The 26,837-nt window shown below is 40.1% G+C and overlaps 1 protein-coding gene across 5 annotated transcripts in view; it reads left to right on the top strand.

Annotated features, from left to right (window-relative positions):
- The window catches only part of SLC4A4 (solute carrier family 4 member 4), a 432,895-nt gene that overhangs the window by 275,828 nt on the left and 130,230 nt on the right, over nt 1-26,837 (top strand). For all 5 annotated transcript variants that reach the window (XM_066280764.1, XM_066280763.1, XM_066280767.1 and 2 more), the window contains exon 7: nt 10,845-10,921. In XM_066280764.1, the coding sequence (XP_066136861.1) occupies nt 10,845-10,921 (77 nt within the window). The remainder of the gene's footprint in view (nt 1-10,844; nt 10,922-26,837) is intronic.

Raw genomic sequence — 26,837 nt, 5'->3', positions numbered from 1 at the left:
GTTTTGATTTGCATTTCTCTAATAGCTAAAGAAGCTGAGCATCTTTTCATATATCTGTTGGCCATTTGTATTTCTTCCTGGGAGAAGTGTCTGTTCATATCCTCTTCCCATTTTTTTATGGGATTGTTTGTTTGTTTGTTGTTGAGTTTTATGAGTTCTTTGTAAATTTTGGATATTAGGCCCTTATCTGAGCTGTTGTTTGAAAATATCATTTCCCATTTAGTTGGCTTTCTGTTTATTTTGTTATCAGTTTCTCTTGCTGAGCAAAAACTTCTTAGTCTGATGTAGTCCCATTCATTAATTTTTGCCTTCACTTCTCTTGCCATTGGAGTCAAATTCATAAAATGCTCTTTAAAACCCAGGTCCAGCCTGACCAGGTGGTGGCGCAGTGGATAGAGCGTCGGACTGGGATGCGGAAGGACCCAGGTTCGAGACCCCGAGGTGGCCAGCTTGAGCGCGGGCTCATATGGCTTGAGCAAAGAGCTCACCAGCTTGGACCCAAGGTCGCTGGCTCCAGCAGGGGGTTACTCGGTCTGCTGAAGGCCCGCGGTCAAGGCACATGTGAGAAAGCAATCAATGAACAACTAAGAAGTCGCAACGCGCAACGAGAAACTGATGATTGATGCTTCTCATCTCTCTCCGTTCCTGTCTGTCTGTCCCTGTCTATCTCTGCCTCTGTAAAAATAAAAAAAAATAAAAAAAATAAAAAACCCAGGTCCATGAGTTGAGTACCTATGTCTTCTTCTATGTACTTGTTTCAGGTCTTATGTTTAGATCTTTGATCCATTTGAGTTAATTTTTGTACAGGGGGAGAGACTGTAGTCGAGTTTCATTCTTTTGCATGTGGCTTTCCAGTTTTCCCAGCACCATTTATTGAAGAGGCTTTCTTTTCTCCATTGTGTGTTGTTGGCCCCTTTATCAAAAATTATTTGACTATATATATGTGGTTTTATTTCTGGACTTTCTATTCTGTTCCATTGGTCTGAGTGTCTATTTTTCTGCCAATACCATGCTGTTTTGATTGTCGTGGCCCTATAATATAGTTTGAAGTCAGGTATTGTAATGCCCCCAGCTTCATTCTTTTTCTTTAGGATTGCTTTGGCTATTCGGGGTTTTTTATAGTTCCATATAAATCTGATGATTTCATCTACATACAGAGCTGAATTTGTGTGTGTGCATGTCTGTGTGTGGTTTATTTTTTTTCCTAGGGATCCTTGTGATTTGAAAAAACATGTCCTTTAGTTCTGGTATATTTTCTTAAATAATCTCTTTTTCAATTTCATGTTCCTGCTTAGTCAGACTCCAGTAAACCTCTGTTTCTCTGATCACTTCTTTCATATTTTTTGGCTATTGGTCCCTATCTACCATTTCTTTTTTGGGAATATTTTTTTGATTTTATTTTGTAAACTTTATATTGTTTCATATTATTTTTTGCATCATATATAGTCTTCAAAATTAATTATAACTCTAAAACATTTTTCTTGTTCTGCTTTTATAACATCCTGTCTGTTTTGTGAATATAATAGCTTCTTAAAAATCTCTCTGCAGACTAGTAAGACTTTTTATTTAAATTTTTAAAATGATATTTTTTTTAATTGAAATAGTGTGAGTTTTTTGGTTTGTTTGAGTGTGTGTTTTAGTCTTGGACTTCCTCAAATATCTGATGATCTCCAATTGTTTATTTGTATTTTAAAAAGGGGATTTGTTTTTGAGTGAGTAGAAGATGTTATCCTGAGGTGTCCCCTAAATTCTAGAATTCAGAGGATGTTGCTCTTAATACAAACACCTGCACTAGATAGCCCTGTCTTTTCTAACACCTGTTTAGCAAACAGCCCTGTGGTGTAAATGGCTGCTGTGTGCTCTACCGACTGGGGTGGTGTAAACCTTCTGTGCATGGCATTTCCATAAACTCACGGCTTTCAGCCTCCATTATATCTAGCCTCTTCCAGGTTGGAGCTTCTTTGGAGTTTTGCAGGAAAGATCTCTCTTTTTTCTTTACTATTTGCCTCTCTGCATAAGTTTTACACTGCAATTTCTATATCCTGTGAATAGTATCAGGTCAGCTCTCTCGTTTAGAACGTCTTCCTGAAACACCAAGGTTATAGGTTCGATCCCCTATCCTCGTACATACAGGAAGTAACTAGTGAATGCCCAACTCAGTAGTGGCACACAAATGAATGCTTCTCTCTCCCTCTCTCCCTTTTGTCTCTCTGTTTCTCTAAAACCAATAAATTATAAAATTTTAAAAATCTTTAAAAAAAGTGTCAGGTTCTAATACTGTATCTACTCTTCTTTTCCAAAAGCTTTGAAATCTCTTGTCTCTGTTGATCTTCAACCAGGTTTTCTTTATTGATGTGGTTTCATTTTTTTGTTTTGTTTTCAGTATTTTTAATTTATCATTTCAAAAAACTCTAGGAAGGGACAGGGCTAAACTCATTTGCTAAGTCATATACTAAGTTGAATTAGCAGCCTTCAATAATTATTTAAAATTTAGACACTTCATCAATTCAGAGAATTTCTTTATTAATCTGAATTAACATTTTACTGGACCTTGGATTTGGTGTCCACATATAGATACAGGAGAGTAGGCCCAACTAATGAAATCGGACATTGCTACGTGTGCTTGGAACGATAGGGCTGCAGGAACCCATGAAATCCCTCCTTAACTTGGCTTAGGAGCATTTAGTCAAATGAATTTGGGTTGGTGCCTATTTGGAAATAAAGCAGTGAAGTGTTTGTTTACTGCTGTCGTAAGCAGCCATTGGTCTTCCCCACTTTTATCTTTTCATTACCTAGCCTAAGCTTGCTGATGGTTTTCTTGTTTTATTTTTGTGATGTAAGGCCACAAATTATTTTATAGACTTCCACCTATATACTTTGGACAGAATAACCTTTGTTTGTAGTTTTGTGTGTGGGAGAGAGAAAGAGAGGCAGAGAGAAAGAACTACTATAAGATCACAAATATGATACATAATCTCAAGGACCAGATTCCTTGAAGTACTTTATGGGACTTTCCTATTTAGTAAGTTTTCCAGTCCTTGTTTGTCTCTAAATATTTTTTTTTCAGTTGAGTAGAAAATTTTAAAATGTCTTTTTAAAGTGCTTGTGTGCAGAAAGAGAATGAAATACTTTTTAAAATAAAAGTTATCTATTGCAGAAACAGACTCATAGATAGAGAGCAGGCTGACAGCTTTTGGGGGGGCCTAGGTGCAGGGAATGTAGAAAGATTAAAAAAAGGGAAAAAGAGAAAAAACCATGGACATAGACAGCAGGGTGGCGATTGCTCGGGTTGGAGATGGGGAGGAGAGGTGGAGGAGATTAAAGAGGAGATACGTGGTGACAGATGGAGACTGGATGTGGGGTGGTGAGCACAAAATGCAGTGTACAGAGGATGTGTTGTGTAATTGTGTACCTGAAACCTGTATAATTTTATTAGCCAATGTCATCCCAATGAATTCAATTACAAATAACTATTATTTGTTTTAAAGTATAATAGAAATTAAATACCCACTACAATATTATTAAAATGAGAGTCTGCATATTTGAGCAATTTGCTTTTGCTGATTGAAATTTTAAAAGAATTAAAAGAGATGAGCCTTGTATTTTTGACCTTGAGGTATCTAAGACCTAACATTGAGTCTCAGGTAAAGCCCACCGAGTAGCCAGAAAGCTTAAAAACAGGAGAGACTGGTTCAAGGTAGTTGAGGTTGGATAGATTATCAAGAGGCACTTGGGCATCAGAGGTCTCAAAAGAGTAGAAAATAGTCTTTAAAAGAAAAGATAGGACATTATACTGAGTGAAATAAGTAAATCAGAAAAAGCTAAGAGCTATTTGAGTTCACACATAGGTGGGATATAAAATTGAGTCTCATGGACATGGATAAAAGTGAAGTGGTTACCAGGGGAAGGTGGTTTGGGGGTTAGGGGAGGGGAGTAAACAGGGAGAAATATAAGGTGACAGAAAATAATTTGACTTTGGGTGATGGGCACACAACACAATCAACAGTTCAAATGCCATAGAGATGTTTACCTGGAACCTGTGTACTCTTATTGATCAATGTCACCCCATTAAATTGAATTTTCTAACTAAAAAAAAAAAAAAGAAGACTAGTCTCTCTGAGGACTCATCGCATAGGTACTGTGTTGTGGTTTGGCCTCTGCACACTCCAAGTTCTCTCTAGAACGATGTCTTCTTCATTATCTTTGTCCCATTCATTAGGAACAATTTTAGCTTTTGGCTCAAACTCTGCTTACATATTTTGATAGTTATCTGGATCTTTTCATGTCTTCTTCTTTTCTCCAAATTGACTTCATTTTCTAAGCCGATCACATTACTTGGGTTATTTCTAGACTTTTCTACCCAAGGCTTTCTTTTCCTTTTGCTGAAATACTGACACCCTCGCTTATCTCTCTTCTCTTTCTCACTTCCCGATTCTTCCTTTACAGGGTCCTGCCCTCCTGCCCTTTGCTGTTCCTTACCTCTGTGCTACTGCTGACTGACAGGCTGTCAGCCACTTTGGCCAGTCTTCTCCTTCTGTTAGTTCTGGATCAGCGACAGACTTCTCCCTTATTTATTCTAAGGCTTTCCAAGTCTGAAGGCTCTTGGAGTGTGCACAAGCATCTCCCTCTATAGGAAACGGGCTTTGAACAGTAGTGTTTATAGTAATCCCTCAAAATGGAGGTAAAATGATACCCAGTTGTTATTACTCATTCATTCACAAATATTTATTAAGTGCCATGAGTGCCAAACTCAGAGGCTATAACTGTGAACAAGATAAACCAAAGGCCTTGGCTCTGGACCCTTGGAGTTTGCATTATATGAAATCATTAAAAAAAACCCAGCAAAATTACTCTAAACAAAAGATAACAATTGCAACTGAAATAAGCAAAAATATCCAAAATGATTTTTTCTTATGAAACTTCTTCAAAGAGCTCCCTCTGATATTTTTAACTTTCTTTAGTCTAATATTTACATTTTAAATATTTTTTTATTTTATTTGGAGGTGGGAAATGAGAGTGGGTTGGAGTTTTTATGACATGCTTATTTTATTATTAGTTTTGGTGGGAGAGCTCTTGAAATTCTGTTGCTATGGAAGACTAGGAAACTGGTCTGACAAAATACAAACTTACCTTTTAGCCATTCCTTCTAGACTTTCTCAGTCAAACTGTGATTTATTCTCCTGTCTCCTCCTATTCCTAATTAGCAGTTGAAATGGGAAGAAATTGCAGCTGGAATAACCTGAAATATGGAAAACTGACATGGAAATAATGAAGAATTGGCTATGTGATCATTGTGGAATTTTACAAACACTTGGCTATGACTATGAATTAGCATAGTCAGAAGCATATGGCATTACTGCTTTTATAATTACATTGCTATTGCTTTTAGCATCCTTTCTTCTCTGTGACAGAGCTGTGGTTTCGGTTCCTCTTTAATCTCAGTGGCAAACAGAGTAGCTGAGTTGAATATCCCCACCCCCATTTCTTTCTTTATGAAAAAACAAAAAGCAAAGAAATGTATATAAATTTCATTTTCCCGAGCAGCCAAAATTGAAACCAAGAACATTTCTCCCTTAAACATTTTTAGCAATATTATATTGCACATAATTGCCATGGAAATAGACTATATTCTTTGTAGTTATACCTTAAATTTTCTCTTCATTAGAGGTGATGAACTTTATGTGTTTATTTATGTAAATAACATAGACCAGTTTATTTCTCAGAGTCAGTGGGATTGCTGTTAAGAGATCTGGATTTAAATTATGTTTTAACTACTTGTGTGATCATAAATTTAACTTCCTTGAAGTTTATGTTGTTTATGTTAAAGTGGTAGTAATACTAACCTCAAAGTGTTTATACGAGGATTAAGATAATGTAAGTTAAAGTACCTAGTAGTCAAAAAGATTAATTGACCCTTAATGTTTAAAAATTTTTTTTAATTTATTCATTTCAGAGAGGAGAGAGAGAGAGAGAGAGAGAGAGAGAGAGAGAAAGAGAAAGGGGATAGGAGCAGGAAGCATTAACTCCCATATGTGCTTTGACCAGACAAGTGCAGGGTTTTGAACTGGTGACCTCAGCATTCCAGGTTGATGCTTTATCCACTGCTCCACCACAGGTCAGGCAATCCTTAATCTTAAATATAGATATTTCCTAAGAGATTTGTTTTGTCAACAGAGGGAGAGGGGGAAGAATATCAGTGAGTCAGTGGGGGACAGAACACATTAGCATTTGTTATTCTGAAACAACATTTATTATATGATTTGTGGTCCCAAGCAGTTCAAATCATACCCATGGCTCTGAACTTCCTGACATTGATGCCCAGATTCATGTAAATTTCCATTACATGGAAGTTACCTTAGTCATTTTTATGCTAAAATATTGTTTAAATATTAATAAGAATGAATAAAAATTCAGTTTATCTCATAGCCCCTGTGTTCTTTGTTATAGTTGGTCCCTGGGTTCTCTATACCTGTGTGCGTGTAGGAGTATGTACATTTTATCTAATGTGTACACATGTAAATATCCTCTTCCAATGCTGTGCATTCTCCTCACCCTTTTTTATTGTATCTAATAGATACAATTGCAGAGGACTTTATGAATTGCTCCATGTGTGCTAAACAATAAAATGATTTTCAAACTTAGTACAGAATGCAATTAATTTTGATAGAAGACAGTATGTACCTGCCAAGTGGATACTTTGAAAATGAAATTGTTTTTGATTGTATGAAACTGCTTGAAAATGTGATTCTGCAAAGCTTTCTTTTTCTTGTGGCAAGAAAACAGTGATATAGGAATTGATTCTAATTATGCACATGAGGCTGGTCCTTCTTTTTCTTCTGTTTTAAAAACCAAAGCTTAAAAAAACCCCAAGTTTCTTTGGACACATAGTTTTAAGACATTTGTATGCCCTACCCTGTAGATGGAAAGGGCCTACTAGTGGCAGCTTTGAGTGAAGGTGTCACCATCCGCACAAGTAGCACACCAGGGTATCCTTGTCACACACCTTTTGGGTACAAGGCTACATTTTCCTCTACTACCTCTACTCAGGATTGCAGCATAATGAGTTTACATTATAGGACAAAACTCTAAGTACAAAGCACTGATTTAGTCTGCCAGTGCGTCTTACTGAATGTCAGGTGCAAATATCCACAACAGAATGTTGTTGTTAGGGACCTGTTGTGTAACAGCTTCTGAATTTGCTAAAATGCCACACACACATTTCTGATTCCCAGATATAAGTTGTAGTCTCTTTTGGCTCTTGTCGTCTTTTTGAGTTGGGTGGTATGTTTCTGGAAAAGCCTGATTAAACAGTGAGTTTCCAAAACAAAGTTATTTAAATGATAGTGTAGGTGAGAATTTAGAGGAACAGCCAAGGATGATCATTTTTGTGTGATTCTGTGGCAAGGATGCTAATTTGGTGATTTGCTTGAGCTATGATAGTTTGAGCAGTAGCCTGGAGGAGAGCAAGTTATCAGAACTACTGCTCGGGCCACTTCCACTTGTGGAAGTACCTTTCAACTCAGATTCTGACTGGAACACCCTCCAATAGAGATACTTGGTTTTATTTCAAGCAGTAGTTCTCAAATGTTAGCAAGTTTCAGAATCACTTACAAGGTTTGTTACTACCCACATTACTAAGCCCCAAATCCAGAGTTTTGATATAGTTGGTCTGGGGTGAGTCCCAGGAATTGCATTTCTAATAAGTGCTCCTGTGTTGCTGACTGCTGACGCTGTTGGTCGGAGGGTCACACTTGAGGAACCACTGTACTGGGAAACACCTGTCTCTGGTTCAAGGTGTTAGACCAGGGGTCAGGAACATTTTTGGCTGAGAGAGCCATGAAAGCCACATATTTTAAAATGTAATTCCGTGAGAGCCATACAACGACCTGTGCACATTACACATTATCCAATAAAAAGTTGGTGTTGTCCCGGAGGACAGCTGTGATTGGCTCCAGCCACCTGCAACCATGAACATGAGCGGTAGGAAATGAATGGATTGTAATACATGAGAATGTTTTATATATGCATATATATATATATATATATATTTTTTTTTTATAGAGACGGAGAGTCAGAGAGAGGGATAGATAGGGACGGACAGACAGACAGGAACAGAGAGAGATGAGAAGCATCAATCATCAGTTTTTCATTGCAACACCTAAGTTGTTCATTGATTGCTTTCTCATATGTGCCTTGACCATGGGCCTTCAGCAGACCGAGTAACCCCTTGCTCCAGCCAGCGACCTTGGGTCCAAGCTGGTGAGCTTTGCTCAAAGTAGATGAGTCCTCACTCAAGCTGCCGACCTTGGGGTCTTGAACCTTGGTCCTTCCGCATCCTAGTTTGACGCTCTATCCACTGTGCCACTGCCTGGTCAGGTGAGAATGTTTTATATTTTTAATGTTATTTTTTTCTTATTAAAGATTTGTCTACGAGCTAGATGCAACCATCAAAAGAGCCACATCTGGCTTGCGAGCCATAGGTTCCCGACCCCTGTGTTAGACTGCAGGGGTGAGGAGTGTGCTAGGGAGGGAGGTGGGAAGACTGAAGAATGCTGGTCCTATTGCTTAGGTTTTATCTAGAAGTGTTGACTTCAAAATTCTTCCAGTGTGTTGCCCAGTTAAACATTAGTGAATATTACTAATGCTACTTCTAAATACTACTTGTATTAACATTACATTTGTTGCTGAGTAGAAGATAACAATAGATTTGACTATTTCTTAATACTGGCCTCCTCTTCCCCATCTGGTTCCAACCTCTTCTTTGGACCTGGGCCTCTCTCTTGCCCCGTCTATTACAAATATAGATAGCATACTGTAACTGCCTTTCAGAAATGAGAGAAATGATGAGACAGTATAGGAGCGTTCTTGGAAAAGTTGCACCATCAATCAAGATTATCATTATAATGAAAACCTTATCCATTTGGCTTCTACCTATTTGGATTTTGTAGCAGTTAGGGCTGTTCTTGAATTGAAATGTTCTGTTGCAGTATTTATCAAGAGTTTCCAAAGCAAATCAGTGAGTTTAGGATATTGCCCAGGAAATTCCTATTACTTAATGAAAGACTGCTTTCAATTTATTCTGGTACTTCCACTTAATATTAATACAATTGCCTTATAATTAGAGATTAGTCTCATCTATTCGTTTACCTAAGCTACTTTTAACTCATAATTAGTATTGCTAAGGCTTCATTGTCTTAGGAATATACAGCTTAGATTTTTTTACTTAGGTAGAATTTTCACCCTTTTAGTTCAAATTACTGGTTTTGTTTTTTAATGCCAAGTGGAAAATTATGCCTTCTCTTTATTTCCCGGTAGTCTCAAACCCAGCAACATTTTGGGGCACTTACGTTTGTACCTGGTATTGTTTGTGTTCAGTGGACACTAGAAACCTGGTGTGCAGTTCAAAAAAGAAAATGTGGACTTCGAACAGGTGCTTTTAATTTTGCTCATAAAGCATTTTTTCAGATGTTACTTTCCTTTGAAAAATGCTCTGTGCTCAGATTTTCCTAGAATAAAATATCCCACCAGGTAAAAGGTTTGAGAGATCTAGGACATGCTTACTGAATGAAATGTAGTGGAGTGGAAAATGCCCTGTCTTGCCAGCCTGAGAAAATTGTGATTTTTTTTGACCTGGTAGTTAAAGACAATAATGTTATTTAAAGAGAAGCTGATATATAGGCACTAAATTATTAGGAGTAGATGGTAGTCTTTTGTAGAATTGTGTGTTGAAGTTTCAGTGTGGAGGAATTAAAGTTTGTACTCTAAAGAATTATTTGGAAGCAAATATAAAGCTGTGTTTAAATATCTATGCTTTTCTTCCCAACCCTTGTCCTCTCGGTGTAAAAACCAGGCTGAGTCAGATCACTGAGGATTAAGGATGAATGCATTACTCAGCACCTTGCAGAGGTTGGGTCAAGCACCCTGGCTTGGAAAAGTTACTCTTTTGCTTAGTAAGCCAGACGTTTCAAGTCCAGCTGCAGAATGCAAGTTCAGTATTCTGTAGATTAACACAGTTGACTTGAAAATGGTCTCTCACTCTTCTATAAGTAGATCTCCTTCCTCTCTCTTCTTGTATAATGGTGTTTAAAGTCATTGACTGGATTGCCAGTGTCTTTTACCCAAGGCTGCTGTATTGCCAGAGAGTGTGGTTCCCATGAAGTACTCCTGGTGAAACCAGGAGTGCTTGAATAAGACGTTTGGCATGTTAAGGCGGAAGAAGGGATGCACTTATCTTAGTCTGGCACACGGGGATGCAGGAAGTAAGGGGAACCTGTGATAACACTATTCTGAAGCAAAAGGGGATTCTAGACTGAAGCCCACGAAGAAGAAATATTCTCGATTAAACTGTCAGCTAGAAAAGAATGGCTTTTGGGGTTGGTTGGAATGAGGGGTGTCCTAGGAAGAAATGCAGAGGCCCCGGGGGGGTGGAGTGGGGACCCCTAAACCTGCATTCTGAGGCCAGCACTGCTGTCACGGGGAAGAGCCTGTCTTTGCAGGGGGGGGGAGAGGAGAAGGAAAGGGCACCATGTAGGTCAGAGTGTGTGTAAAAGGACTGTGACAAAAAACAAACTGAACTAGAAGTAAATTTATTTTTGTGCTTATTGTTTTTGACTGTTCCTTTCAGAGTTTAACTTATCGTAAAATAGAGACTGGTAGTAAGACTACAGCATGTTGTTTTGGATTTTCACACTGTGCACCTCTCCATGCTTGTGCTCCAGCCTGGGTGTCGCTAAAGCACCGTCACCATGCCCATCATCACCTCCTAGTGTCAACAGGAGAGACAACCAGTGTCTCTGTGTTTTTGAAAAGAAGTCTTTAATTAGGATTTACTTTTGTTTTTCCAGGTAGTCCAGCCATGACCCCTAGGAATCTGACTTCCTCCAGTCTTAATGATATTTCTGATAAACCGGAGAAGGACCAGGTAAGCAAAGAATTCTTACTTCTTTGAAATGTAAGATTCAGTGTACATCAAGAAGATGCCAGGAAAAGATTAGAAATGATTGTTCCCTGACTTAAAATGAACCCATATGGATAGATGGGTTTTCTGAAGGAAGAGGAAGCAGTACATGAAAGGTTTTAAAGTTCAGAACACAAAAATTAGAGTCTTCACTTCAGTCTTTGCAGGTGTATTTTTTTGGGGGCAATTTAATCTTATAACTATAATTGTGTCAGTTTTAAAATGATAATAATAATCCCTACTTCAGGGTTATTGCGAGTATTAAATAAAATATTTTATCACTGATAAAAGAAGGGATAAAAATTTCTGGCAATGGTTAACTGTTGGGTGTACCTTTGGCAAAGATAGTTTTCTCAGCTGAGTACTTGTCTGTTTGAAATGAAGAGCAATTAGGGTTTGAATCTCAATTTTCTTTCTTAAAAAAAAAAAAGTGGGTGGAAACTGGGCCATTTTCCCAGTGGGGCAAACATCTGGTTGAATTATATAAAGTGGTGACTAGGTGTAATTTTGCATTTACATTAGAAACTAAAACTAGTTGTTTGGACTAAGTGGGTGAAAATTCTACCTGGATAGAGAAATCTGAAGTATGTATTTCTGGGGCAGTGTGGACTTCTCTATGATGATGCTCTTCTTCAACTGGCAGCACTTGTGAAGAGTTCAGGAAAGAGAAAATTAATCTTCTGTCCCGTGAAGTAGCTCTTGGACCCTGCTTCTTTCTCCACCTCACCAGCAGCACCCGCACAGGGCCGTTAGCATCTCAGGATGGATTGCTAGGAGTGCCTTTGGCTCTAATTTTGGGTCTCTGTTTTCTCCCAATCTAATGCACCTGGTAAAATATTGCCCTCTCATTTCTCCCCTGGATTCGAAGCTTGCAATGGCTTCCTAGGAGGTTAAGTTCAAAACTATATATATGACTTTTAGGATGCTCTGGAATCTGATGTTATCTTTCTCATCTTCATTTATTTCTGTTCCCTAGAAGAGGGACTCTTATTTGACCAGTCCTACTGCCCTCCCTCTTTACATTGAGATTAATTCTGGACTCCTCAAGCTGCTCCCCCTTCAAATGCTAATGTGGGTACCTCTCCTCCCCTCCCCTTGCTGGCCTCTTGAAACATGGAGAGAGATAACTAAATATAGAACACATTGATAGGTCCCTGCCAGTAGCAGAACAGGGAAAACTCAGTCCACTGGGACTTGTTGAGAATTTCTCTCAATACTTTTTTGCACATCTCGGTTCTGTTCAGTATTTATCAAGCAACACTCATTTTTTAATAAAATAATAATAGTTACCATTCACTAAGCATTTATTATTGGCCAGGCCCTGAGCTAAGACTTTATGAGGTTAGTACAATGATTAGTTCCATTATATGGATGAGGAAATTTAGGCTTAGAAAGATTAAGTATATACATTGTTTTAAATAATGATTTTGACTACAGAAGCAATAGGAAATCTCAGGAAAGACCACCCAAGGAATGCTCCCTAGAAAAGTACTTGGTTAAATATGGGCTTTAGGGGCTCAAGAGCCATGGTTTACATTGCAGACTTTCAAAGGCCTTTGACTTGGAAAGAAAAAAATGAAAATATGGCAAACCAACAGAGAGCCACATTTTTTACATGGGATTGTACGTGGTTGTCTTCTTTTTACAAGTGTATCGGGTATGAATTCAAATAGCACCAACTTGTTCTGGCTTTTGACTTTGAATTTCATTCATAACCATATGGCAGTAAAAGTGGAGAAGCCCTAAAGCTATTTCTGATTCCCTGGGGAAATTGAGAGGAACAGAAGCAGACTAGCTTCCTGATTGTGATCTGGTAGTACCTCCATTCATTCATTCATTCATTCATTCATTCATCCCTTTAACTAATATTGATTGAACAATTATGCTATGCCAGCCCCTTTGTAAGGTATCAAGCAACATTCTAATTATGAGGTTTGCCCTGCGGGTCTTGATTCTGGATAAGGCAGAGTTAAGAATATCTGGTTGACAGACTCTTTGAGGAAGGCTTCTTTTAATAGGCACAGTTCTTCTTTTGTCATGAATTTGTCAATAAATACTGATGGAGAAATATTTCTTTTTTTTTTAAAATATTTCTTTTATTAATTTTTAGAGAGGAGAGAGAGTGAGTGAGAGAGAGTGAGAGAGAGAGAGAAGGGGAAGGGAGGAGCAGGAAGCATCAACTTCCATATGTGCCTTGACCAGGCAAGCCCAGGGTTTTGAACCGGCGACCTCAGCGTTTCAGGTCGACGCTTTATCCACTGCGCCACCACAGGTCAGGCTGAAAAATTTCTTACCTGCTTGGGTTTCTTCATATATGGGCATATGCAGAAGAAATTCAATGGCTTCAAATGCATCTTACACAAGATTTTCTATTAGAAGAAATAGGCTCAACACTAGCATTCTGGGGTGTTGATTTTGCTATAAAACCTGTGTGATGTGTTTCTTAAAACCAGAATCTTTGATGCCTGTCACTAACATCTCATATTTATCAAGATTCATGGTAACATGAAACCAGGGAGATTTAATTCAGGAGTTTTGTTCATTTTGTTTGAAAAATGAGGTGGATGAGTATATCATTAAAAGAACAACTATCCATCTCCATTTATCTAATATAACAGCTACAGTGAATGCAATGAGTTCTTCATTCCCCCAAAGAGAAGAAATCTCAGGTCTTTGCTTCCCAGGAAAAAATTTGAAGAGAAGCTTTGTAACTGACCCACAATCTCATCTACAACCAAAAGACGAGTAGGAATTCAAACAAATAGTTTCAGTTTTCATACCTACTACATATTTTAGTAACTTCAAGTACAAAGGGTGACAAGAAGAAAACGGGCTTGCAGAGAAGATGAAGCTTTGGCAAAAACAAAATAAAACAAAAAACCCACAATAAACCTGGGCTTTTATTTTTTTAACCTGTTTTTTTCTCTGTTTGGAAAGGGGGAAAAATGTTGCCAGGCTCAAATTTGTTTTGAAAAAGCTTTTATAATTAATTAGCCAATGTCCTGGAAATGATCTTGGCAGTAAAGTCAAAGTTGTTCTGTATGCTTTTCCAAGTTGGCCCCAAAAACTTCCACCCGATGGGAACTAAAGTCTCTGATTGACTGATTATTCTGCCTGGATACAAGTTGAACAGTTGTGAGGGTGCCTCTTGACTTCCTGGAGCTATCTAACTTCTCAGTAGCAGAAGAAATGGCTTTAATGTTCAGAGTTAGGAATACAAGCACGATTTCTCTTTCTGTCAGCTACCTAGTGACAAAATTCGAGGGCATATTTTTCATGAGATTCTGTTTTGGGAAAACAGAAGAAACAAATCCGGGACTGTTCTTTTTCTCTGCCAAGTCTATGGACTGATGATTTCAGTGGCGGCTGCCTTGTTGAGAAATAGCTTAAAATAGTGAAAAGCAGAAGAAGAGCATAGCCAAAGTGTAGGTGATTCAGTGCTTCAACAATATTCCAACATGGATGTTATAGTTCTTAAGCAGAAAAACACCTGGGGGAGAAGTATATTAAAAAGAATACATCTGGAGCTCATCTACTTGTGAACCTACATAAATAATCTCTTTTGTTGCTCTGGAAGATTCTTTTCTTCATTATCCAGTTATCTTTCCTAATGATCTAGCTTAGTTTTTTTCTCTCTTTTTATTCCTTTTCTATTAAAAATGTGCGAGTGGGATGGGTGTTGTATCAGATGTAATGGGCTTAGTTCTCATTTTCATGTGAGTACGGAATCGGCTGGGAGGATAAGGAAATCTTTCTCACCGTGTCACTTCCTGGCTCTCTGGTGGAAGTGCTGTGCTCCGGCAGTACAACGTCTTTAAAAGGGCTTGACATTTTCCCTCCTGGGTTTATCAATAGTGCAATAGCAGTTCACAATTACACGACCAAACCTAGGTGGAATCGCAGTCCCTAGACTGCAGCGGAGGTCGTAGCTGTAGAGATACCTTACCCTGTCTCCTGGAGAAACATAGGAATCACATAACCTTATAACTTCTTTTCTGGTTGTCACTTCCTTGATACTCATTATGTAGCTAGCTTTTCTAAGAATGTATCCATAGATCTTCTGGTAGAATTTGGCCTAAAGTCGATCTCTAAAGTGCATTGTAATCATTTTTAGCACTATCTTTTGCCTATTATCTTTAAATATCCTTGGCTGCCTTGATTTTTAATTTTGAATTCTTGATCTTTTGTAGAAATAGACCTGGACTTCAGTGTTTTGTCCGAGAGTAAGAGAATGAAACTGTTGAGATTAAGTATAAGTTTGAAACTACTAAGCCATGACTGCCTTACAGTGAAATCTGGAGAGAAAACTTTTGTGATTGAGCACCTCCTAACCTTTTTCTGTGGCGTGTGTGATACAGGAGCGAGCTGGCTACATTCAGCTGAGCTGACTTTTCACTGTTTTGAAGATTGCCATCCTAATGTTCCCATAAAGCTTCCGTTAGCATTAATAACTATTTCATATTCACAGTGGTAGGAAGATACAGTAGCGCCTCCTTTTCTATTTTCAGGGCTCAGCCAGCAGAGCTTCTAAATTATACAGACCACTGGCCATCTCGCTCCACTCCTCAGAGAAGGTGCAGGGGCTGAGAACGGCTCGTGTTTTCTGAGGTTGTCATATTTGTCTTGAGCGTGTTTTCAGGAACCAGAGATACACTGCTGTGTCAGGAGAGCTCCAAATGGAATCACATCTGCGAACACCTGAGAACAAAGGCGTGTTGTGAGGAGGTGTTTACAGTTGCCCAGTGTCCTAAGTCACTGTAGTTTTGATAACTGCAGTGTGCTTCCTGGTAGTTCAGCTTTCCTTCACCAGGTGTCTTGTTTAATTTTTTATTTTTCTGAAGTGAGAAGCAGGAAGGCAGACAGACAGACTTTTAAACACAGAACCTGTTTTTAAATGAATGCTAGTCTTCTGATTTCTCCCTGCTAGTGGTTCCCCCCTGTTCATTCCTCTCTGTTCCTTCTCCCCCACCACTGTGAGAAAGAACAGCTCCACCCCCTGCATGGTTTCTCACCCACCCTGCCAGACTACATAAGCAGGAATGACACACTGCCCTCCGGCTCCGTACCTGTTCCTTGGTCTGACCACATCCAGTGTGAACCTGCAGGGTCTTGGTCTCCTGCATTACACCCATGTTGAACCTATGTTCCAATTAAAATTGGCACAGTTAACCCCATTTTCATAATGCTGTTCTGTCGTGAAAGCCATTTATCTGGATCAGAAGACTAGCATTCGTTTAAAAACAGGTTCTATGTCACCGTGAAAATGGAGCAGAAACACCCATTTGACGTTAACTAAGTTCTGTCTTGCATTTTCAATAAGACAAAGAGGAGTCTTTTGTAAAATGTTGAAGGTGGTTTAAGTAACTGCGACATTGCAATAAATTTGAACTTCTAAATCACCCCATAAATGTATGCTGGTTTGATTTAAACTAGTTCATTCATTCAAAAAATATATTGTGTGTTAGAATGTGTTCCTGGTGGTTGGGTTCCAGAGGAGAATGAGACAGATAAATCTTTTGACTCATGGAGCTTTAATGCTTTTTGGAGATAGAGAGACAAGAAAACAAAAACATCAAAAACAAGTAAATAAGCGAATAGGATAATTTTGCACAATGTTCAGTGCTGTCCTGAAAACCTAGTTGGTTACTGTGGGGAGGTACGGGAAAGCTGTTTTAGGTGGTGGTGGTGGGGTTGGGAGAGAGGGGAAGATTGGGGGGATGAGCTTTCTAGGCTGAGCTAACCTTAAGGCAGGAGTGTTGTTCTTTCAAGAAATTAAGAGAAGAAGAAAACAACCAGAGAGAAGAGTAGCAGATGTGCAGAGGTAGGTGAGGCTGGAGAAGAGTAGCAGATGTGCAGAGGTAGGTGAGGCTGGAGAAGAGTAGCAGATGTGCAGAGGTAGGTGAGGCTGGAGAAGAGTAGCAGATGTGCAGAGGTAGGTGAGGCTGGAGAAGAGTAGCAGATGTGCAGAGGTAGAGGCTGGAGAAGAGTAGCAGATGTGCAGAGGTAGGTGAGGCTGGAGAAGAGAAGCAGATGTGCAGAGGTAGGTGAGGCTGGAGAAGAGTAGCAGATGTGCAGAGGTAGGTGAGGCTGGAGAAGAGTAGCAGATGTGCAGAGGTAGGTGAGGCTGGAGAAGAGTAGCAGATGTGCAGAAGTAGAGGCTGGAGAAGAGTAGCAGATGTGCAGAGGTAGGTGAGGCTGGAGAAGAGTAGCAGATGTGCAGAGGTAGGTGAGGCTGGAGAAGAGTAGCAGATGTGCAGAGGTAGAGGCTGGAGAAGAGTAGCAGATGTGCAGAGGTAGGTGAGGCTGGAGAAGAGTAGCAGATGTGCAGAGGTAGGTGAGGCTGGAGAAGAGTAGCAGATGTGCAGAGGTAGGTGAGGCTAGAGAAGAGTAGCAGATGTGCAGAGGTAGGTGAGACTGGAGAAGAGAAGCAGATGTGCAGAGGTAGGTGAGGCTGGAGAAGAGTAGCAGATGTGCAGAGGTAGGTGAGGCTGGAGAAGAGTAGCAGATGTGCAGAGGTAGAGGCTGGAGAAGAGTAGCAGATGTGCAGAGGTAGAGGCTGGAGAAGAGTAGCAGATGTGCAGAGGTAGAGGCTGGAGAAGAGAAGCAGATCTGCAGAGGTAGGTGAGGCTGGAGAAGAGTAGCAGATGTGCAGAGGTAGGTGAGGCTGGAGAAGAGAAGCAGATGTGCGGAGGTAGGTGAGGCTGGAGAAGAGTAGCAGATGTGCAGAGGTAGGTGAGGCTGGAGAAGAGTAGCAGATGTGCAGAGGTAGGTGAGGCTGGAGAAGAGTAGCAGATGTGCAGAGGTAGGTGAGGCTGGAGAAGAGTAGCAGATGTGCAGAGGTAGGTGAGGCTGGAGAAGAGTAGCAGGTGTGCAGAGGTAGGTGAGGCTGGAGAAGAGTAGCAGATGTGCAGAGGTAGGTGAGGCTGGAGAAGAGTAGCAGATGTGCAGAGGTAGGTGAGGCTGGAGAAGAGAAGCAGATGTGCAGAGGTAGGTGAGGCTGGAGAAGAGTAGCAGATGTGCAGAGGTAGGTGAGGCTGGAGAAGAGTAGCAGATGTGCAGAGGTAGGTGAGGCTGGAGAAGAGTAGCAGATGTGCAGAAGTAGAGGCTGGAGAAGAGTAGCAGATGTGCAGAGGTAGGTGAGGCTGGAGAAGAGTAGCAGATGTGCAGAGGTAGGTGAGGCTGGAGAAGAGTAGCAGATGTGCAGAGGTAGAGGCTGGAGAAGAGTAGCAGATGTGCAGAGGTAGGTGAGGCTGGAGAAGAGTAGCAGATGTGCAGAGGTAGGTGAGGCTGGAGAAGAGTAGCAGATGTGCAGAGGTAGGTGAGGCTAGAGAAGAGTAGCAGATGTGCAGAGGTAGGTGAGACTGGAGAAGAGAAGCAGATGTGCAGAGGTAGGTGAGGCTGGAGAAGAGTAGCAGATGTGCAGAGGTAGGTGAGGCTGGAGAAGAGTAGCAGATGTGCAGAGGTAGAGGCTGGAGAAGAGTAGCAGATGTGCAGAGGTAGAGGCTGGAGAAGAGTAGCAGATGTGCAGAGGTAGAGGCTGGAGAAGAGAAGCAGATCTGCAGAGGTAGGTGAGGCTGGAGAAGAGTAGCAGATGTGCAGAGGTAGGTGAGGCTGGAGAAGAGAAGCAGATGTGCGGAGGTAGGTGAGGCTGGAGAAGAGTAGCAGATGTGCAGAGGTAGGTGAGGCTGGAGAAGAGTAGCAGATGTGCAGAGGTAGGTGAGGCTGGAGAAGAGTAGCAGATGTGCAGAGGTAGGTGAGGCTGGAGAAGAGTAGCAGATGTGCAGAGGTAGGTGAGGCTGGAGAAGAGTAGCAGATGTGCAGAGGTAGAGGCTGGAGAAGAGTAGCAGATGTGCAGAGGTAGGTGAGGCTGGAGAAGAGAAGCAGATGTGCAGAGGTAGAGGCTGGAGAAGAGTAGCAGATGTGCAGAGGTAGGTGAGGCTGGAGAAGAGTAGCAGATGTGCAGAGGTAGGTGAGGCTGGAGAAGAGTAGCAGATGTGCAGAGGTAGGTGAGGCTAGAGAAGAGTAGCAGATGTGCAGAAGTAGAGGCTGGAGAAGAGTAGCAGATGTGCAGAGGTAGGTGAGGCTGGAGAAGAGTAGCAGATGTGCAGAGGTAGGTGAGGCTGGAGAAGAGTAGCAGATGTGCGGAGGTAGGTGAGGCTGGAGAAGAGTAGCAGATGTGCAGAGGTAGGTGAGGCTGGAGAAGAGTAGCAGATGTGCAGAGGGAGAGGCTGGAGAAGAGTAGCAGATGTGCAGAGGTAGGTGAGGCTGGAGAAGAGTAGCAGATGTGCAGAGGTAGGAGAGGCTGGAGAAGAGTAGCAGATGTGCAGAGGTAGGTGAGGCTGGAGAAGAGAAGCAGATGTGCAGAGGTAGGTGAGGCTGGAGAAGAGAAGCAGATGTGCGGAGGTAGGTGAGGCTGGAGAAGAGTAGCAGATGTGCAGAGGTAGGTGAGGCTGGAGAAGAGAAGCAGATGTGCAGAAGTAGAGGCTGGAGAAGAGTAGCAGATGTGCGGAGGTAGGTGAGGCTGGAGAAGAGAAGCAGATGTGCGGAGGTAGGTGAGGCTGGAGAAGAGTAGCAGATGTGCAGAGGTAGGTGAGGCTGGAGAAGAGTAGCAGATGTGCAGAGGTAAGTGAGGCTGGAGAAGAGAAGCAGATGTGCAGAGGTAGGTGAGGCTGGAGAAGAGTAGCAGATGTGCGGAGGTAGGTGAGGCTGGAGAAGAGTAGCAGATGTGCAGAGGTAGGTGAGGCTGGAGAAGAGTAGCAGATGTGCAGAGGTAGGTGAGGCTGGAGAAGAGTAGCAGATGTGCAGAGGTAGGTGAGACTGGAGAAGAGAAGCAGATGTGCAGAGGTAGGTGAGGCCAGGGAAGTCTGCAGGGGGGCCTTTTAATTTTGTTCTGAGTGTAGTGAGACACCATCTTAGAAGTTTCACCTGGAGAGGTGTCAGTTCTGATTTTAAAAAGGTCCCTGGGGATGCTATGGGGTAGGGTGGAGTAATTTGCCAGTGTTCTGGATCTAGTGTTGTTCCCACAGCTAAGTGTAGGATGAGCACCTCAGTGCGTTAAACTGAGACACTACAGACCCAATAGCCAACTGCTTCTGTTTTCATGGAAGAAATCAAAGAAAGAAAAAGTTTCCTGGTTAAAATATTTTCCATGAATTATTAATTAGATTAAATGATTAATATTAATAAAATATTTTAATGCCCCAGAGGTGGACATAGACCAGTGAGATTGAGGTTTTAGGTGATTGTATCTATATACCTCCAGTTCTCTTAATGTTACTATTGGCTGATGCCAGGCGTGTTATCTGGGTAAAACGCAGGACTCATGACCCTTCACTCGAGGCCGCTCTGAGGAACAGTGACAAGCATCGTTGTCTTCACTGCAGGACGGGGCACGGGTACAGGAGGAGGACAGAGCAGCTGCGTGCAGTCCTGCCCATACTTTCCCCATTCCTGTGGAAGAGCTGAGCTCCAGGAGCTCTGCAAGGCATTCCTGTGGTCAACATTTAATGAAAGGCATGTCAGGTTTTACCTGTCCTGGTTAACTGGAATCTCACGTTTTCCCCCTTTTCAATAGGTGGCATTCTGCTCTCATCCTATACCATGAATATACTTAGAATATTGTATATTGCAGAGAGTAGTAGAATGCTATCAACATTTACCTTTGAAGGATGTCAGCTCTCTTGTCATATGTTAACTATTTCTGACCAAGACTTCATTAAAAAAAAAAAACTACAAAAAACCCCAAAACTTTTTGCTCTTTGGAAATGGCAAGTTGTTACACAACCAGAAAGCAGCAGTATCTCATGATAAACACTCTAAGGGCATGGTTAAAAAAAAAAAAGCCTTTATAATAAGAGTTGTAAATATATACATGGAATTATTCTTTACCTACTATAGTAACAAGTTAATATGTATAATATTTTTAAAAACTTAAGTTTTATCTGATTCAAGAACATACAAAATTGCTACAAAAATTCAAAGTGAAAACGAATAAAACAGAAGGTGAAAATTCACAAATTCTCACCCTCTAAATAACCACTGTTAGCAGTTTGATGTAGAGTCTTCCAGAATATCCTATGTGTAAATACTTATAGATTTATTTATATAAAATAAAAATGGGATCATGTTGTTCTGCAAATATATTTTTAAATAAACTGAAAAGAATCTCATGAATATCTATTTTATTCTTCTTAAAGGCTACATATGAATAATTTTATTTAAATGATCTAATTTTTATTGAACTTATTGGGGTGACATTGGTTAATAGCATGACATATATAGATTTCAGTTATACAGTTTTATAATACATCATCAACCTATTGTATTGTGTTGCTGGGTCACTGTGTATTGCCAATTACCTTCTCAAAAGATTATACCAGTTTGTGTCCTAGATCTTTTAAAGACTTTAATAAATCCTCCTCCACTGCTAGGATATGTTTGCCACTCAGATTTGAGTTTCTCCTTCATTTCACTCCACTAAAAGCTTAGCAACTCAAAGTGAAAAGAACCTCAGTCCCTAGTATCTGCTTCCCTGCTCATTTTGAGTTTTTTTTTCTTTAGCTGAAGATGTTGAGGTTAAAACAGGGTTTATTCCCCTGGTCCAGTGGGATCTCTGAGCTGGCTAACCACCCTCGTTCTGAGGCGAGGAGGTGAGAAGGCCAGTGCGGTAGTCTCGGCCACCTGGGTGCTTATTGCTTCTGCTGAAGTTGCTGCTGTTCCCAGCTCTGAGAGAAAGCCTTCAGGCTTTGTGGGAATTTCCTTGGCAACAGAAAATGGCTTCATCTCAAGAGCCCTTCTTGGTGGTCAGAATTTGGAAGAAAAAGAAAAATTGTAAGAAGAGTCGAACAAGTGTTCTCTCTGAAGCACTATTCAGTACATTCGCCGCTTGGCTTCGGGCCTCCTTCCGCCCCTGTCTCCCACCCCCAGAGAATTATGTGTGAACTTGTATCCTAACTGTAAAGTCAGTTGAATGAAAAGTTTATACCTTATGTGGAATGCTTTATCAGGAGCTTTGAAGGAGTACCGTCATCTGGGATAACTGATAAAAAGATCAGTGACTATTTGTCAGATGTTGGGGAGTATTTGCAGGTTTTACTGCTTCCCTATTTCCCACTCAACAGGGAATCTCTGCAGAGTAGCTCTACGAAGAGGTCATGCCCTGGGAAGAAGTTTCCCTTGCTCTTCTTCAAAAAGAAAAGGGCTTTCTACTGTTTCCAGCTCATTGGTGTGATTGATCCGGTGGCCAGTTGATTTATTTGCCTCAGCGGAATCTTTTGACTTTATCAATCACTAGCAGAGCTTCCTGATTCCTCTTTGTTATCACCAGTGGGCTGGTTTCACTCCCTAGAACTGAACTGAACTGAACTGAACTGAACTGAATCGGAAACAACCAGGCTTCCTTTTTCTCTGCTGCCATGTTAAAAGGGGTAGCAGTAATTCCTTTCAACATTCTGAAAGGCAATGATTAATTAAGCTGACATTACAGAAGCTTAATCAGTGTTCTATACACATACATAAAAAGGCTAAAAAATGATGGAGTCATTGTATTGGGAATCAGTATAATAGATTTGAACTTCAAATTTAGCTGCACTGTTGATGATTCAGTGGTTCTACCTGATAGTATTGAGTCTTTTCCTCCATAAAGAATAATTAACAACAACAAAACCAAGAATAATTAACTAACATAGATTGGACTATATCACACTAATGCTTTGGTTGGTACTATCAACCTTACTTTGTATATTGGTAAACTTGAGTCACAAAAAGAGTAATTTCCCCAAAGGTTAATAGCATCTAAGTGGTAGAGCTTCATTATGGCACTAGAGCCTGTGCTTTTAATGAGAACAGTGAATTCTGTCTATTTGTATTCTGGTCTTTTTTAGAACCTAAGGCCCAGGTGTCCAGTTGATAGTTACTAGCCTTTGGTTTTCTTTGAGACACACATCATCCTGAATAGGCTGATCACCAGCATTACTATTTAATAAACCAACAATTTAAAAAATTCTTAAGGGTCTTTTTGTGACTGGATGTTTCTGCTGCCATAGTGAATCAGTGAATCAACTGTGTGTTTGTGTCTGTACCCTGGGTGGTGGTGTTGGAAGTCAGTGAGAAGAGGCTGATATAATTTTTAGAAGTATAATATATGATCTGAGATGGCGAGTTTATATCCAGCTGGAGAGAGAAACTGTGTGAGGCCTACAGTAAAGTGCAGCAGTTCAGTGAAAGATGAGTGTGTGGGCAGAGCCATCCATCAAAGAGAAATGAGAGACTTCAGACGCATCTCTTTATTTTAGAGAACATAAGAAACAGAAGATAAGAGGTTTAGCCAAATAAAACATTCTTCCCTATAGAAAGACTTAGGTAAGAAATGTGAGAAATAAATTGGAATGAAACTACCTTCAGATTAACAATGCAAGTGAATGACTTGGTTTATCCAATAAATGGAAAATATTGTGACTTTTAGAACTCTTTAAATAGTGGACCAATAAGCCCCCAAATTGATGAAATACAACAAGGTTTCAATGTGAACTGTTTTTGTAGTTAGAGTTACCTGTAGAATTAGCAGAAGTATATTAGTATTAGTTAGCCGGTTGGCTTGTCTACAGACCATGGCGAATACTCAGCCTGATTTACAAATTCTCACATGTGCTTTACTGAAACACCCTGTAGTTCCCAACATGGCTGTTCAATATTTATTTTTACTATACATACATATTCCCTTCTAGATTACTTAGTCTGATAGATACAAAGAATTATAACCTTCATACTTTTTTTCTGGTAAGAGGAAAAAGCAATTATTATTAAGCGTTTTCATTAAGCTTATCACAGGAATAGCATTGAAGACTTAAATGAGCATGTTAAACTTTAACTCCTCTGAACCTTAGTTTTCTGATTCATAATATTATCATTCAGTCTACTCTGCCTTCTCCACGGGTTGTAGTGTGAAAAGGAATTTAATATACTTTAAATTATTATACAAATCTTATTTATCATTCTCATTTTCATTCATTTCATGAGCCACTGCTTTTAATTTTTGATTTTGCTTTGCTTGAAAACTTGATAGGGTGGAAATCAATTCCAGTTAAGCTTTTATTCCTCACCTTTCAAATTGACATTGCTACCTTGGTTCTTCGGGGTTTCATGCTTTAACTACTGTGCTCCACTGCCCTCCCTGCACGCCAGTGAAATCTGTCTGCTTGTCCTTCCATGAGTATTGTTACTGCATGCACGTTTCCACTGGGCCCATGAAACTCTTGTCCTCTTTATTTTTCCGAGTACTATCTTTCCTTCAAGACCTGTCAATGCTAATTTTTCCTTACTTGCTGCATCACTGAACATTCTGGCTCATGTTAATTACTCCTGTCTCAAATTTCTACCACCCAGCCCTTATTATTTGTCTCTGCACCGGGACTCACTTGTTTGCTATTGCTTTTTGGTGTGTCTCATCTTCTTTATGGGGGGGGGGGGGAGACAGAGGAGGAGAAGGAAGCAGCAGGAGTCTCTTAAGTTAGTTGCTGATAGTAATGATGATGATGACTAATTGGGTAGAATCAGCTTGTATTTATCCTTTTAACTTTTTCTTAAAGACTGAGGGGATGATTATGATAATGAGAGTTTCTCCAACAAAGGTGATTTCACAAAGTATTGTTATTGCCTTATCTTTTCATTCTGGTAACTTTAAAAACGAGTATTTTCTGTGATCACTGACAGTGTTTTGTTAACCATTTGGTTGAAATACACTTTCTTGCCCATCTCATACATTTAATTTCTTTCATCTAGAACAATCATGTAAATGCTAACATTTCAAATATAGTTTGCTCTTTCACTTGTTAAGATCTATTTGCACATTTTTATTATAATGAAAGCTCAGTAAACATGGTTAACTGGCTGATTGACATAGTTAAACAAAACACCAAATCTTTTTTTTCCCCCTTTATTTAAAACAAAGTGCTGCATGTCACAAGGACATATTGGAAAAGCCAACTGTCAGCACAGAATGATATTCTATTGCAAGATGACATGGGACTGCTAAGTTTTCCCAAGCATGGCACATTTCAAATCAGGGACTATCTAACATTCTACTTTTAGACGTGAGTTATTTCACTTTGTGTGACATGCGATAGTGTGAAATTATGGTTAAGGCAGATCAAACCTAGAAAGGATTTATCATTGAATAAGATTTATTATAGAATTTACTAGTTCTGTACATTATTTTAACCCTTTTTTCACTTAACATTTTTCTTATAGTTTAGATCCAAGGACTGTATTATGGTAAAGATCCAGGCATATTATTGAAAATAAAAAAGAACAAGTCAAGTTGAAATCCAACTAGGTATTAGGATCACTTGTATTAGAAAAAACTTTTTGGTCAGAAATGAGAGAAGTTTCTCTCTTCTCACAGTGTCTTTGACTGCATTACTCATTGTTTCTCAGAATGAACTTTTGGAGGAAGCCTGTTTCTTTTTCTTTTTCTTTTTTTATCAAGCGAGAGACAGGGAGGTGGAGAGACAGATTCCCGCACGCGCCCCAACCAGGGTCCACACAGCAACCCCCGTCTGGGGAATATGTTTTGCACATCTGGGGCTGCTGCTCCGTTGCTTTACAACTGAACCATTTTAGTGCTTGAGGCGAGCCATGGAACCCTCCTCAGTGGTCGGAGCCCACGAGCTCATTTGAGCCTCTTGGCTGCAGGAGGAAAAGAGAGAGGTGAAAGAGAAGGGGAGAGAGGAAGGGGTGGAGAAGCAGATGGGTGTTTCTTCTGTGTGCCCTGACTGGGAATCAAACCTGGGACTTTTACACGCTGGCTGACACTCTACCACTGAGCCAGCCGGCCAGGGTGGAGGCAGCCTGCTTCAATATCAGCCCTTTGTGATACTGAAAAATAAACAAGGGGAAGTCCAGAAATTTCAGTAAGTTACTTTTCCATTGTATGAAGAAAAACTAAGTGCATAACTTACTGCCTTGTTAAATTATGATCTTTAAGAAGGCACCCCCGGACACTGTATTCTGAAAGGAAGATATGGTTTAGAAAAATAAAAGTTGTCACCACTACTTAAAAGAGTTGTAAAACTCTTTATCGAAGTGAGGAATTCTCGAAGAATAGCTCTTTTCATCAGGACAGGTTGAAAACATCCGTAAAAATGTGTCATGAAGGGATTTGTTGGGGATGACGGCCATGTTGTTCTCGTGCCCTCGTCTTTGTGGAGCTCCCTGAGTGAAGTCCTGCTGAAGGAATGGAGTGCAGTTCGTTCCTTTGAAGGATTTGAATTTATGTCACATTTGAGTTCACCAATAGACTGTTTGCTTCAAAATTGAAGAAATGATGTCTGGCAAACTATGGCTCATGGATCATAGCCTGCCAGGAGCCTTCTTGCATGACTGGTAAGCTAAGAATGGTGACAGTTTTAAAGAGTTGTTTGTTAAAAAAAAAAAAAAAGAATATGTGACAGAGACTATGTTATCTGCAGAGCCTAATTTAACCTTTCAACCTATGATCTAAATTATTATATTATTGCTATAAACATGTGTATGTATATATCACTATTTTCATGAGAATCACTTGATTCTAGTAACATAGCCACAGAGTCTATGATGATGTTGTTATATGAACTGAGGGCTGTGTGACCATCACAGGGTTCTTAGATAGAGAATAACTGTACTCCAAGGGTGTGGTATTAATAACCAATGTAAATATGAAAGTTTTTAATGTCGTGGCGCTTTTTAGCCTGTACTGCTCTGCTGTACAGATTTATTAGCAATTTGAATTAAGACACAATGCACGCTTATCAGATTCTCAGAAGACATAAAATTGATAAGGTTCGCTATCTAAATTTTAAATGATGGACTCAAGAAGGAGAATGATCTTGACAGGCTGAAACCA

This window comes from Saccopteryx bilineata, chromosome 5, assembly GCF_036850765.1.
Source record: "Saccopteryx bilineata isolate mSacBil1 chromosome 5, mSacBil1_pri_phased_curated, whole genome shotgun sequence".
Lineage (NCBI taxonomy): Eukaryota > Metazoa > Chordata > Mammalia > Chiroptera > Emballonuridae > Saccopteryx > Saccopteryx bilineata.
Note: the sequence above shows the minus strand (reverse complement) of the source record. Positions and strands in the feature narration are given on the sequence as shown.